The 15225-nt window shown below is 47.6% G+C and overlaps 1 protein-coding gene across 1 annotated transcript in view; it reads right to left on the bottom strand.

The window, feature by feature from the left end:
- Window positions 1-485, bottom strand: part of DNAJC11 (DnaJ heat shock protein family (Hsp40) member C11) — a 64861-nt gene extending 64376 nt beyond the window's left edge. Inside the window, exon 1 of the mRNA XM_060758715.2 lies at window positions 362-485. Within this exon, the coding sequence (XP_060614698.2) occupies window positions 362-442 (81 nt within the window). The 5' untranslated portion in view covers window positions 443-485. The remainder of the gene's footprint in view (window positions 1-361) is intronic.
- Between the last annotated feature and the right edge of the window lie 14740 nt (window positions 486-15225).

Below are 15225 nucleotides of genomic sequence, written 5' to 3' on the forward strand. Positions count from 1 at the left end.
TTGAGATGGTTGAACTGAAGCTCTCCGGAGCTCTAGCTGCCCTTACCGCCTCTGACAGGGAAAACCAGCACGTTAATGACTTAAATCAAGACATAGTTTTCTCAGATCGACAGAGACACTCGCTGGAACGCCCCAGCAAGCTAGAGTCCAAAAGTGGCAGGCTCAAACCCAGCACCTCAACCAATGCTGGAGAAGAGACAATATTTTAAGATTCCCTTTCTGTATATTTTCATTTAAATGCCACCAAGGCCTGAAGACTCCCTGTAGGCCTCGTTTCTGTGGCAATGTGAGTGTGAGTGTGACTATTCTGCGGGGCCATTCTGAACCCAAGGGGCCATTCTGAGGAGGCCTCTTTCCTCACCTCCCTCCGGACGTTCAGGAGCGAGTAATAGTCCTCGTTGTCCGGCGCGGCCGCTTCATCCCCTGAGGAGGCCGCCGCCATCTTGACGACCTCTCACCTTCGCTCTGGCGCATGCGCAGCACTCTCAGTCTTCGCGCCCTCTACAGGCGCAGCGTGGAAGTTTGGAAGTGGGAGCAAGAGGGAAGCGAGAGCGCATGCGCAGCAGGCTCAGTCTTCGCGCCCTCTACAGGCGCAGCGTGGAAGTTTGGAAGTGGGAGCAAGAGGGAAGCGAGAGCGCATGCGCAGCAGGCTCAGTCTTCGCGCCCTCTACAGGCGCAGCGTGGAAGTTTGGAAGTGGGAGCAAGAGGGAAGCGAGAGCGCATGCGTTCCAGTCCCAGCCATCGCGCCCTCTACAGGCGCAGCGTGGAAGTTTGGAAGTGGGAGCAAGGGGGAAGCGAGAGCGCATGCGCACCACTCTCAGTCTTCGCGCCCTCTACAGGCGGAGCGTGGAAGTTTGGAAGTCTGAGCAAGGGGGAAGCGAGAGCGCATGCGCACCAGTCTCAGTCATCGCGCCCTCTACAGGCGAAGCGTGGAAGTTTGGGAAAGGAAAAGGTCTAGAGAGCGCATGCGCGAGAGAGCAAAAGCCAAAGAAAAGTAGAGAGACAAGCGCATGCGTACTGAAAGCACTCCGCGAAGGACTGGGAGACCTTCTGAAAGACTCTTTCTGCGCATGCGCACTCTGATTTCCCCCTAGAATCATAGAATTCTAGAATTCTAGAGTTGGAAGAGGCCTTGTGGGTCATCCAGTCCAACCCCATTCTGCCAAGAAGCAGGAATATTCCATTCAAAACACCCCCGACAGATGGCCATCCAGCCTCTGCTTCAAAGCTTCCAAAGAAGGAGCCTCCACCACACTCCCTCTGGGGCAGAGAGTTCCACTGCTGAACATAGAATCATAGAATCCAAGAGTTGGAAGAGACCTCATGGGCCATCCAGTCCAACCCCATTCTGCCAAGAAGCAGGAATATTGCATTCAAAGCACCCCCGACAGATGGCCATCCAGCCTCCCTTCTGCTAACCCTTTGAGAAGCAAAACAACCACCACCTCTTCCTCATAGAATCATAGAATCAAAAAGTTGGAAAAGTCCAACCCCATTCTGCCAAGAAGCAGGAATATTGCATTCAAAGCACCCCTGACAGATGGCCATCCAGCCTCTGTTTCAAAGCTTCCAAAGAAGGAGCCTCCACCACACTCCGGGGCAGAGAGTTCCACTGCTGAACATAGAATCATAGAATCAAAGAGTTGGAAGAGACCTTGTGAGCTATCCATTCTGCCAAGAAGCAGGAATATTGCATTCAAAGCACCCCTGACAGATGGCCATCCAGCCTCCCTTCTGCTAACCCTTTGAGAAGCAAAACAACCACCTCCCCCTCCTCCTCATAGAGTCATAGAATCAAAGAGTTGGAAGAGACCTCATGGGCCATCCAGTCCAACCCCATTCTGCCAAGAAGCAGGAATATTGCATTCAAAGCACCCCCGACAGATGGCCATCCAGCCTCCCTTCTGCTAACCCTTTGAGAAGCAAAACAACCACCACCACCTCCTCCCCCTCCTCCTCATAGAGTCATAGAATCAAAGAGTTGGAAAAGTTCAAAGCACCCCTGATAGATGGCCATCCAGCCTCTGTTTCAAAGCCTCCAAAGAAGGAGCCTCCACCGCAATCCTGGGCAGAGAGTTCCACTGCTGAACGACTCTCACAGGAAGTTTCTTGCTTGGCGTTCCCAATGGGAAACTAATCTCATTTATTGGGAAACTAGCCGTCCCCTGCCACGCGCTGCCTAACCCTAACTTATGACCTATAATGATAGAATAAAATAATAAATGGAATAGCATGGAATAATAATAATAATAGAGTAAATAATGGAAATTTAATAATAATAATAATAATAGAGTAAATAATGGAAAGTTAATAATAATAATAATAATAATAATAGAGTAAATAATGGAAATTTAATAATAATAATAATAATAGAGTAAATAATGGAAAGTTAATAATAATAATAATAATAATAATAGAGTAAATAATGGAAATTTAATAATAATAATAATAATAATAGAGTAAATAATGGAAATTTAATAATAATAATAATAATAATAATAGAGTAAATAATGGAAATTTAATAATAAATAATAATAATAGAGTAAATAATGGAAATTTAATAATAATAATAATAATAATAATAGAGTAAATAATGGAAAGTTAATAATAATAATAATAATAATAGAGTAAATAATGGAAATTTAATAATAATAATAATAATAATAGAGTAAATAATGGAAATTTAATAAATAATAATAATAATAGAGTAAATAATGGAAATTTAATAATAATAATAATAATAATAATAGAGTAAATAATGGGAATTTAATAATAATAATAATAATAGAGTAAATAATGGAAATTTAATAATAATAATAATAATAATAGAGTAAATAATGGAAATTTAATAATAATAATAATAGAGTAAATAATGGAAATTTAATAAATAATAATAATAATAATAGAGTAAATAATGGAAATTTAATAAATAATAATAATAATAATAGAGTAAATAATGGAAATTTAATAATAATAATAATAATAATAGAGTAAATAATGGAAATTTAATAATAATAATAATAATAATAGAGTAAATAATGGAAATTTAATAATAATAATAATAATAATAATAGAGTAAATAATGGAAATTTAATAATAATAATAATAATAATAATAATAATAGAGTAAATAATGGAAATTTAATAATAATAATAATAATAATAATAATAGAGTAAATAATGGAAATTTAATAAATAATAATAATAATAATAATAGAGTAAATAATGGAAATTTAATAATAATAATAGAGTAAATAATGGAAATTTAATAATAATAATAATAATAATAGAGTAAATAATGGAAATTTAATAATAATAATAAATAGAGTAAATAATGGAAAGTTAATAATAATAATAAATAATAATAATAGAGTAAATAATGGAAATTTAATAATAATAATAATAATAATAATAATAATAATTACTATAGAGTAAATAATGGAAATTTAATAATAATAATAATAATAATAATTATAGTGTAAATAATGGAAATTTTATAATAATAATAATAATTATTATTATTATAACCAGCTGTCCCCTGCCACGCGTTGCTGTGGCCCACATGGGGGTTTTGTATGGGAGGTTTGGCCCAATTCTATCACTGGTGGGGTTCAGAATGCTCTGTGATTGTAGGTGAACTATAAATCCCAAATGTCAAGGTTCTATTTTCCCCAAACTCCACCAGTGATCACATTTGGGCATATTGAGTATTTGTGTGGAGTTTCGTCCAGATCCATCATTGTTTGAGTCCACAGTGATCTCTGGATGTAGGTGAACTACAACTCCCAAACTCAAGGTCAATGCCCATCAATGCCCGTGTTGGTCATGGGAGTCCTTTGTGTGCCACGCTTGGTTCAATTCCATCGTTGGTGGAGTTCAGAATGCTCTGTGATTGTAGGTGAACTATAAATCCCAGCAACTACAACTCCCAAATGTCAAGATTATTTTTCCTCCAAACTCCACCAGTGTTCACATTTGGGCATATTGAGTCTTCATGTAGAGTTTGGTCCAGATCCATCATTGTTTGAGTCCACAGTGACCTCAGGATGTAGGTGAACTACAACTCCCAAACTCAAGGTCAATGCCCACCAAACCCTTCTAGTATTTTCTGTTGGTCATGGGAGTCCTGTGTGCCAAGTTCGGTCCAATTCCATCATTGGACCAACAGAAAATACTGGAAGGGTTTGGTGAGCACTGACCTTGAGTTTTGGAGTTGTAGTTCACCTGCATCCAGAGAGCATTGCAGACTCAAACAATGATGGATCTGGACCAAACTTGGCACGGATACTTAGTATGCCCCAATGTGAACATTGGTGGAGTTTGGGGAAAACAGACCTTGGCATTTGGGAGCTACTGGGATGTATAGCTCCCCTGCCATCAAAGAGCTTGGAAGGGTGCATGGGGTGCGGGCAGAAAGGCTGTGCTCATGGCAAGGCTGTGAGCGCAACCCTCCGCCTCCCCCCCCCCCGTGCCCTTCCAAACTCGGAAAGGTGCAGGGGGTGGGCAGCCCAAACGGCAAGGATCGGCAAGGATTGGCAGCCCAAACGGCAAGGATCGGCAGCCATTTTGGCAGGGGCAGGGCCAACCAAGGCAGCTTCGCGACTTCCCAAAATGGCCCAATGACCCCCCTGGGTGTCGCGATCCCCAGGTTGAGAACCGCTGCTCTGGATGCTTTTGGACATAGTCCACTCCAGAGCCCCAGCTGGAAATAAAATCCGTGCTTTTGAGACCTCCGGACCTCTCTTTGTCTCTTTTCCTGAAACCTTATCCCTACCATTTCAGAAGGACTATGATATGTTGCATATCCCAGAGTAGGCAAACCAGACACTCTCCACCTTCCGAACTCGGAAAGGCGCAGGGGGCGGGCAGCCCAAACGGCAAGGATCGGCAGCCCAAATGGCAAGGATCGGCAGCCATTTTGGCAGGGGCAGGGCCAACCAAGGCAATTTCGCAACCCCCGAAAATGGCCCAACGACCCCTCTGGGTGTCGCGACCCCCAGGTTGAGAACCGCTGCTCTGGATGCTTTTGGACATAGTCCACTCCAGGGCCCCAGCTGGAAATAAAATCCGTGCTTTTGAGACCTCCGGACCTCTTTTTGTCTCTTTTCCTGAAAGCTTATCCCTACCATTTCAGAAGGACTATGATATGTTGCATATCACAGAGTAGGCAAACCAGACGCTCTCCACGACACACTCCACCTTCCGAACTCGGCCCAAACGGCAAGGATCGGCAAGGACTGGAAGCGCAAACGGCAAGGATTGGCAGCCATTTTGGCAGGGGCACTGCCAACCAAGGCAGTTTCGCAACCCCCGAAAATGGCCCAATGACCCCTCTGGGTGTTGCGACCCCCAGGTTGAGAACCGCTGCTCTGGATGCTTTTGGACATAGTCCACTCCAGGGCCCCAGCTGGAAATAAAATCCGTGCTTTTCAGACCTCCGGACCTCTCTTTGTCTCTTTTCCTGAAACCTTATCCCTACCATTTCAGAAGGACTATGATATGTTGCATATCCCAGAGTAGGCAAACCAGACACTCTCCACCTTCCGAACTCAGAAAGGCGCAGGGGACGGGCAGCCCAAACGGCAAGGATCGGCAAGGATCGGCAGCCCAAACGGCAAGGATCAGCAAGGATCGGCAGCCCAAACGGCAAGGATCGGCAAGGATCGGCAGCCCAAACGGCAAGGATCGGCAAGGATCGGCAGCCCAAACGGCAAGGATTGGCAAGGATCGGCAGCCCAAATGGCAAGGATTAGCAGCCATTTTGGCAGGGGCGGGGCCAACCAAGGCAGCTTTGCGACCTCCCAAAATGGCCCAACGACCCCCTCTGGGTGTCGCGACCCCCAGGTTGAGAACCGCTGCTCTGGATGCTTTTGGACATAGTCCACTCCAGAGCCCCAGCTGGAAATAAAATCCGTGCTTTTGAGACCTCCGGACCTCTCTTTGTCTCTTTTCCTGAAACCTTATCCCTACCATTTCAGAAGGACTATGATATGTTGCATATCCCAGAGTAGGCAAACCAGACACTCTCCACCTTCCGAACTGGGAAAGGCGCAGGGGACTGGCAGCCCAAACGGCAAGGATCGGCAGCCCAAATGGCAAGGATCGGCAGCCATTTTGGCAGGGGCAGGGCCAACCAAGGCAATTTCGCAACCCCCGAAAATGGCCCAACGACCCCTCTGGGTGTCGCGACCCCCAGGTTGAGAACCGCTGCTCTGGATGCTTTTGGACATAGTCCACTCCAGGGCCCCAGCTGGAAATAAAATCCGTGCTTTTGAGACCTCCGGACCTCTTTTTGTCTCTTTTCCTGAAACCTTATCCCTACCATTTCAGAAGGACTATGATATGTTGCATATCCCAGAGTAGGCAAACCAGACACTCTCCACCTTCCGAACTCAGAAAGGCGCAGGGGACGGGCAGCCCAAACGGCAAGGATCGGCAAGGATCGGCAGCCCAAACGGCAAGGATCGGCAAGGATCGGCAGCCCAAACGGCAAGGATTGGCAAGGATCGGCAGCCCAAATGGCAAGGATTAGCAGCCATTTTGGCAGGGGCGGGGCCAACCAAGGCAGCTTTGCGACCTCCCAAAATGGCCCAACGACCCCCTCTGGGTGTCGCGACCCCCAGGTTGAGAACCGCTGCTCTGGATGCTTTTGGACATAGTCCACTCCAGAGCCCCAGCTGGAAATAAAATCCGTGCTTTTGAGACCTCCGGACCTCTCTTTGTCTCTTTTCCTGAAACCTTATCCCTACCATTTCAGAAGGACTATGATATGTTGCATATCCCAGAGTAGGCAAACCAGACGCTCTCCACGACACACTCCACCTTCCGAACTCGGCCCAAACGGCAAGGATCGGCAGCCCAAACGGCAAGGATTGGCAGCCATTTTGGCAGGGGCAGGGCCAACCAAGGCAGCTTCGCGACCCCCCGAAAATGGCCCAACGACCCCTCTGGGTGTCGCGACCCCCAGGTTGAGAACCGCTGCTATAGATAGAGAAACAGATTTTATTCCATGCAGATCGTTTCGGTGTCCTGTGTTTGCTGGCCTCTTGTGTGGCTCCTCTCTTTGTGTGCAACTGTGATTTTCCTCCCTACCGAAAAGGAAAGCAAGCAAGCAAGCCGAGTGGCAAAACAATTTACACTGCAGCAGCCAAGCGAGGTCTGAAATCCATTATTGCTGGTGCTTATCTCCAAAACAGAAGTCAATTTATCCTGGCTGCGGCTCCTCACTTCACACATACACACACACACACCTCCAGGCTGCGTGTGTTCAGGGCCGAAGGAAAGGGGGGAAATGGAAGAGGTGTGCGTGCTGGAAAAAATGGGGAAAGGGGGTCTATATTGACCCCCGAAAGGTCACAGGGATCCATAAGGTAGAACGGCAAGGAGGAGGCCGCAGTAGGTAGCGCTCTCTCTACACCACCGCGGAGTCTAAGCCCTCTTCTATAATTCATAAGGAGAAATTACCTATAATCTTTTTATTATTCTCCTGTCATTGAGCCAAGATGGGGATTTAAGGCTATTTCTGTCACTTTTCCCCGGCTGTGGCGTTGCCGTCTGAAGGCTCAAAAGAGGCACGGAGGAGACGGGGATGATCTAGCGGAGGATACAAGTCCCAAGCTGCCAAAAGAAAGACGTTTTGTTTTGATCTGGATCAGAGGTAATTTTCAACGGTAAGCAAACAGTATTTAGCATGTCCCCGTCCCCCCGTCCCCCAACCAATCACTGATATATTTGGTTCAATTCCATCATTGGTGGAGTTCAGAATGCTCTTTGATGGTAGGTGAACTATACATCCCGTCGATCACGGTATCCTTCTGGGACGCCTCGAGGACATGGGACTTGGGGACACTGCTTTGCAGTGGCTCCGATCCTTCCTTGAGGGACGGTCCCAGAAGGTGTTACTGGGTGACACCAGTTCGGCCCCACAACCCTTGTCGTGTGGAGTCCCACAGGGTTCAGTTCTGTCCCCGATGTTGTTTAACATCTACATGAAGCCGCTGGGGGAGATCATCCAGAGTTTCGGAATGAGATGTTACCTCTACGCAGATGATGTCCAGATCTGTCACTCCTTCTCACCTGTCACCAAGGAGGCCGTCCAGACCTTGGCCGCAGTGTCGGACTGGATGAGAGCTAACACATTGAAACTGAATCCAGACAAGACAGAGGTCCTCCTGGTCAGTCGAAAGGCCGAACAGGGCATAGGGTTACAGCCTGTGTTGGACGGGGTCACACTCCCCCTGAAGACTTGGGGGTGATCCTGGACTCATCGCTGAGCCTGGAACCCCAGGTCTCGGCGGTGGCCGGGAGAGCTTTTGCGCAATTGAAACTTGTGCACCAGTTGCGCCCGTACCTTGGGAAGTCTGATCTGGCCACAGTGGTCCACGCTCTTGTTACATCCCGAATAGACTACTGCAATGCACTCTACGTGGGGTTGCCCTTGAAGACTGTTTGGAAACTTCAACTAGTCCAGCAAGCAGCAACCAGACTACTCACTGGAGCATCATACAGGGAGCACCCCCCCCCCCCGCTGTGTCAGCTCCACTGGCTGCCGGTTCAGTTCCGAGCACAATTCAAGGTGCTGGTTTTGACCTACAAAACCCTGTACGGTTCCGGTCCAGTGTACCTATCCGAACGTATCTCCCTCTACGTCCCACCCCGGAGTCTGAGATCATCTGGGGAGGCCCTGCTCTCGACCTCACCACTATCACAAGTGAGGCTGGTGGGGATGAGGAGCAGGGCCTTCTCAGTGGTGGCCCCTCACCTGTGGAAGTCACTCCCAGACCACATCTGGAATATTGTGCCCAATTCTGGGCACCACAATTCAAGAGAGATATTGACAAGCTGGAATGTGTCCAGAGGAAGAGGGCGACTTGAATGATCAAGGGTCTGGAGAACAAGCCCTATGAGGAGCGGCTTAGGGAACTGGGCATGTTTAGCCTGAAGAAGAGAAGGCTGAGAGGGGATATGATGAGAGCCATGTATAAATATGTGAGAGGAAGCCACAGGGAGGAGGGAGCAGATCAAGGGTCTGGAGGACAAGCCCTATGAGGAGCGGCTTAAGGAGCTGGGCATGTTTAGCCTGAAGAAGAGAAGGCTGAGAGGAGATATGATAGCCATGTATAAATACGTGAGAGGAAGCCACAGGGAGGAGGAGGGAGCAGATCAGGGGTCTGGAGAACAAGCCCTATGAGGAGCGGCTCAAGGAGCTGGGCATGTTTAGCCTGAAGAAGAGAAGGCTGAGAGGAGACATGATGATAGCCATGTATAAATATGTGAGATGAAGCCACACGGAAGAGCGAGCAGCTCAGGGGTCTGGAGAACAAGCCCTATGAGGAGCAGCTTAAGGAGCTGGGCATGTTTAGCCTGAAGAAGAGAAGGCTGAGAGGAGATATGAGGGACATGTATAAATATGTGAGAGGAAGCCACAGGGAGGAGGAGGAGGGAGCAAGCTTCCTTTCTGCTTCCCTGGAGACTAGGACGCAAGGGAACAATGGCTTCAAACTACAAGAGAGGAGATTCCACCTGAACATGAGGAAGAACTTCCTGACTGGGAGAGCCGTTCAGCAGTGGAACTCTCTGCCCCGGAGGGAGTGTGGTGGAGGCTCCTTCTTTGGAAGCTTTTAAGCAGAGGCTGGATGGCCATCTGTCAGGGGTGCTTTGAATGCAATATTCCTGCTTCTTGGCAGAATGGGGTTGGACTGGATGGCCCAGGAGGTCTCTTCCCACTCTAGGATTCTAGGATTCTATGAAATTAGGGCATCGACATCCCTCCCCTCCTTCAGGAGGAAAGTAAAGACGTGGTTGTGGGACCAGGCCTTCGGGCAATCTGACAACTAGGTAAGGACAACCAGACGATTAGGACTGACAGGACTGAAAATGTGGAATTGGAATTTGGACTATGAGATAGCGAACGCTGACCGTCAATGAGGAGTAATTCGGTTTGTATTGGTTTTATTGTTATAATGTAGGAACTGTTGTTTAATTGTTAATTGCTGCTATTTGTTTACTACTGTGATGTGATGCTGGCATCGAATTGTGCCTTTTTTGTAAGCCGCCCTGAGTCCCCTTCGGGATGAGAAGGGCGGGGTAGAAGAAACCGAAATAAATAATAAATCCCAGTAACTACAACTCGCATATGTCAAGGTCTATTTTCCCCCAAGAGCGCCTCAAGAACACCCCTGGCAAAATCAACTCTACCGCGACTGCTTACTAGGCGTAAGGGTTGAACCGCCCCTGTTCCGGATAGTGGTTTATCTTGTGGGCTCGACCACGCGTATTTCTGGCATGAGATCCAGGTGCTGGTGTTTCGTTTGTTTACGATGCCTCCCATCCCTCCTCGCCTCTCACCCTGCGGGACGCCCAAGGCTGTTCGTGACCAGGGAAAACTCTTCCTGGACCTAGCAATTCCTAGACGACACAGCCGGACGAGATCCCTTCCAGTCCGGCTTCGGTGCGGGGCACGGGACAGAGACTGTGCTGGTCTCCATCACGGATCACCTTCGATGCCAGCTTGACCAGGGCGGGTCGACGCTGTTTGTGTTATTGAATTTCACAGCCGCATTGGACACAGTCGACCACCATCTTTGGACCCACCACCTTGTTGCTGTTGGAGTCAGGGGGAGAGCTTTAAATTCACAACCGTGGACAGCGAGTGGAGAGGGGAGGCCGGGTCTCTGAGAGGTCCCCCCTCTCTCTCTTGTGGGGTTCCTCCTCAGGGGGCCATTCTCTCCCCTCTGTTGTTTAACATCTCTATGCAACCACTTGCTCAGCTGGTTTGAGGTTCTGGGCTGGAGTGTGACCAGTACGCCGATGACACTCAGCTGGTGCTGAAGATGGAAGGCCGACCGGACTCTGGACCCGATTGTTTCCATCAGTTCCTCGAGGCCGTGACTGGATGGCTGCGTGCCAGCAGGTTGAGGGTGAATCCAGCCAAGATGGAGATCCTACGGCTGGGTCGACCAGGCAATGGGGACGTCCAGTTGCCTACCCTGGATGGCGAGGCACCACACCCGTCCTCGTTGGTCAAGAGTCTGGGAGTCCTTCTGGACCCTCTGCGGACGATGGAGGCCCAGGTCTCCTGCTGCTGTGAGCAGAACCGCCTTCTTTCACCTGCGGCAGGCTAGACGGCTGGCCCCCTCCCTGTCCAGGGACGACTTAGCTACGGTGATCCAGGCCACAGTCATCTCAAGACTGGACTACTGTAACACCCTCTACATTGGCCTCCCTCTGTCGGTGATCCGGAAGCTCAAGTTGGTACAAAACGCAGCTGCTCGGCTTCTTGCGGGAACTCCGATGAGATGCCACATCACCCCAATCTTACCCATTGAGCACCGGATCACTTTCAAAGGGATGGGACTCACCTTGAAGGCCTTGCATGGTCTGGGGCCGATGGACCTGAGGGACCGCCTCACCCCCTCTCAACCCCAGAGATCCCTCCGTTCTGAGGACCAAGATCTACTGGAAGTCCCCAGTGTCAAGACCTTGCGTCTAACAGCAACTCACATAGGAAGTAGTTGTGTTATGGTTAAGCCAAAGGTTGTGGTTAACTGGATGAGAGCTAACAAACTGAAATTGAATCCAGACAAGACAGAGATCCCTCCGTTCTGAGGACCAAGATCTACTGGAAATCCCCAGTGTCAAGACCTTGCATCTGACGACAACCAGGCGCAGAGCCTTCACAGCAGTGGCACCATCGCTCTGGAATACTCTGCCAAGTCCGTGCCTTGTGGGATTTATCAGCTTTCTGCAGGGCATGGAAGACATATCTATTTCGACGGGACTTTGATCTCTGATTGTTTTTAAATTGTTTTAAATTGTGTTCGATTTCAGCCTGTTCTTGTAAGCCGCTCCGAGCCCCAGGGGAGTGGCGGCATATGCGGTTGCATAATAAATAAATACATAAATAAAATAAATGTGTGCCATTATAGTGTGCGGATGTGCCGACCTGTCCTAAAACAGCACGCCAACGGATCCAAAAGCAAATAGATGGGCAGGGGTCCACAGCGCTGCTGTCTGTTAGGGAGAAAGAAGACCTTCCCAATGTGCTTGGCTCGCCTTTGCATCTGGCAATGCTGATAAGAAGGGAAGGGGTGCTCTCTGCTCCCGCTCTCCCCAAAGGGCTTGGCTCAGATGCATATTGCGGGGCCAAAATGTGAGATGGAAATGGAAAAAAGACACTGTTTCAGGAACATGCGGAATATTGATAACACGTGGGTAGTGATTGTGAATTTTTATTTATTTATGGTGTCAGAAGAGAGTTAAAGGTACAGTGAAACTGCATTCAAAAACACAAACAATGTTAAAGAACTTGGCATTATGCTAAATGTCCTTTGGCCAGAAGTTGGCCACTCGGAGTGCCTCTGGTGTTGCCGTGAGGCACTGTCACGTTGCCAGGGCTCTGCCTTGTTTAGGTAGAGATGAATCAAACTCCCAGTTTTATCACACAGGTTAATTAAAACAGCACTTACTTGCTGGCTGTTTTGTGTGTGTGTGTGTTTTACATCTCCCTTCCTTTCTTCCTTCTTGTTAAGTTGCAGGGCTCTGCCTTGTTTAGGTAGAGATGAATCAAACTCCCAGTTTTATCACACAGTTTAATTAAAACAGCACTTGCTGGCTGTTTTGTGTGTGTGTGTGTTTTACATCTCCCTCCCTCCCTCCCTTCCTTCCTTCCTTCCTTCCTTCCTTCCTTCCTTCCTTCCTTCCATCCTTCCTTCCTTCCTTCCTTTCTCTCTTTCTTTCTTTCTTTCTTTCTTTCTTGGGTTTTGCTTACTTTTGCTCATACATTTCCCTGGCATGGGTTGTGTGTGTGTGTGTGTGTGTGTGTGTGTTTTACATCTTTCTTCCTTCCTTCCTTCTATCTATCTATCTATCTATCTATCTATCTATCTATCTATCCTTCCTTCCTTCCTTCCTTCTTTCCATCCTTCCTTCCTTCCTTCCTTCCTTCCATCCTTCCATCCTTTCTTCCTTCCATCCTTCCTTCCTTCCATCCATCCTTCCTTCCATCCTTCCATCATCCATCCATCCATCCATCCATCCATCCATCCATCCTTCCTTCCTTCCTTCCTGCTGTCCTTCCTTCCTTCCTTCCTTCCTTCCTTCCATCCATCCTTCCTTCCATCAATCCTTCCTTCCTTCCTTCCTTCCTTCCTTCCTTCCTTCCTTCCTTCCTTCCATCCATCCATCCTTTCTTCTTTCCATCCTTTCTTCTTTCCATCCTTCCTTCCATCCATCCATCCTTCCCTCCATCCTTCCTTCCTTCCATCCTTCCTTCCTTCCATCCTTCCTTCCTTCCTTCCTTCCTTCCTTCCATCCATCCATCCTTCCTTCCATCCTTCCATCCTTCCTTCCTTCCATCCACCCTTCCATCCATCCTTCCTTCCTTCCTTCCTTCCTTCCTTCCTTCCTTCCTTCCCTCCATCCTTCCTTCCTTCCATCCTTCCTTCCTTCCATCCTTCCTTCCTTCCATCCTTCCTTCCTTCCATTCTTCCTTCCTTCCCTCCCTCCTTCCTTCCTTCCTTCCTTCCTTCCTTCCTTCCTTCTTTTCTTCCTTCCTTCCTTTCTTCCATTCTTCCATCATTTCTTCCTTCTTTTCTTCCTTTCTTTCTTTCTTTCTTTCTTTCTTTCTTTCTTTCTTGGGTTTTGCTTACTTTTGCTCATACATTTCCCTGGCATGGGTTTTGTGTGTGTGTGTGTTACATCTTCCTTCCTTCCTTCCTTCCTTCCTTCCTTCCTTCCTTCCTTCCTTCCTTCCTTCCTTATTTCCATCCTTCCATCCTTGCTTCCTTCCTTCCTCCCTCCCTTCCTTTCTTCCTCCCTCCCTCCCTCCCTTTCTTCCATCCTTCCATCCTTCCTTCCTTCCTTTCTTCCTCCCTCCCTCCCTTTCTTCTTTCCTTCCTTCCTTCCTTCCTTCCTCCCTTCCTTTCTTCTTTTCATCCTTCCATCCTTTCTTCCTTCTTTTCTTCCATCCTTTCTTCCTTCCTTTCTTTCTTTCTTTCTTTCTTTCTTTCTTGGGTTTTGCTTACTTTTGCTCCTACATTTCCCTGGCATGGGTTGTGTGTGTGTGTGTGTGTGTGTTTTACATCTTCCTTCCTTCCTTCCTTCCTTCCTTCCTTCCTTCCTTCAATCTTTCCATCCTTTCTTCCTTCCTTTCTTCCTTCCATCATTCCTTCCTTCCTTCCATCCATCCTTTCTGCCATCATTTCTTCCTTCCTTCCTTCCTTCCTTCCTTCCATCCTTCCATCCTTTCTTTCTTTCTTTCTTTCTTTCTTGGGTTTTGCTTACTTTTGCTCCTACATTTCCCTTGCATGGGTTGTGTGTGTGTGTGTTGCATCTTTAATGGCCTTTCCTCCCTATTGGGCCGTTGGACCTTCTTCTCCTTCCCTCTTGCCGTTCAGCCAGGCTTTCTGGGTTATTATTAGAGCGCCTGCTTCAGTTAAAAATAAAAATAAAAAGGGCCAATTTGCACATTTCAGGGCATTAGAGACGGAGGAAGAGGGGGATTTGCGTCTCTCTGGCATGAGTCACGGATCCGGAGGGGTCCCTCTTCTCGGCAACGGTCTGAGGGGGATTTCGTCAGAAAAGGCTGAGCAAAGGCTTAATGTCTCCCCGATGAAGAGTTATCGCAAAGTGCGGCTGAATGCGACAACAGACGGCTGCCCGGCGGAGGAGAGGCAGAGGCGGCCAGACTTTGGGAAAGTTCTCTTGCTTCTTTGGGAGCGATAATCCCTGTAAACGGCCGTATTGCTACAGAGAACCAGAGAATGTTTTCCCTCGCATTTTGTGCTACTGGTAGGGAATGACAAGTAGGGGTATCTAATGTCGTACCCCAGAGCAGAATCACCTCTGACTTTAAACGACACACCAGCTGGGTAAAATCAGCAAGCAGTTTGTTTAGGAATATATGTAGCCAAAGCAGTAAAAAGTAATCCAATTGATACAAAGGAAGACATGAACAAAGAGTCCAAGAACTTCCCTGAAACTAGAAAAAGAGAAAAAAATAGGACAAGTGCAAAGAAGCCAGAATGGATGTCCAAAGAACTTCTAACTGTGCTAAGACACAAAAGAGACATGCACAAGAAGTGGAAAAAGGGAGAAATCACCAAAGAAGAATGCAAACAAATAGCCAACACCTGTATGGAAAACGTCCACAAGGCTAAAGCACAAAATGAGCTCGGGCTTGCCAGGGACATTAAAAACAATAAAAAGGGATTCTTTTCATAAGAAA

The sequence above is a fragment of the Anolis sagrei genome, chromosome 13, assembly GCF_037176765.1.
Source record: "Anolis sagrei isolate rAnoSag1 chromosome 13, rAnoSag1.mat, whole genome shotgun sequence".
NCBI lineage: Eukaryota > Metazoa > Chordata > Lepidosauria > Squamata > Dactyloidae > Anolis > Anolis sagrei.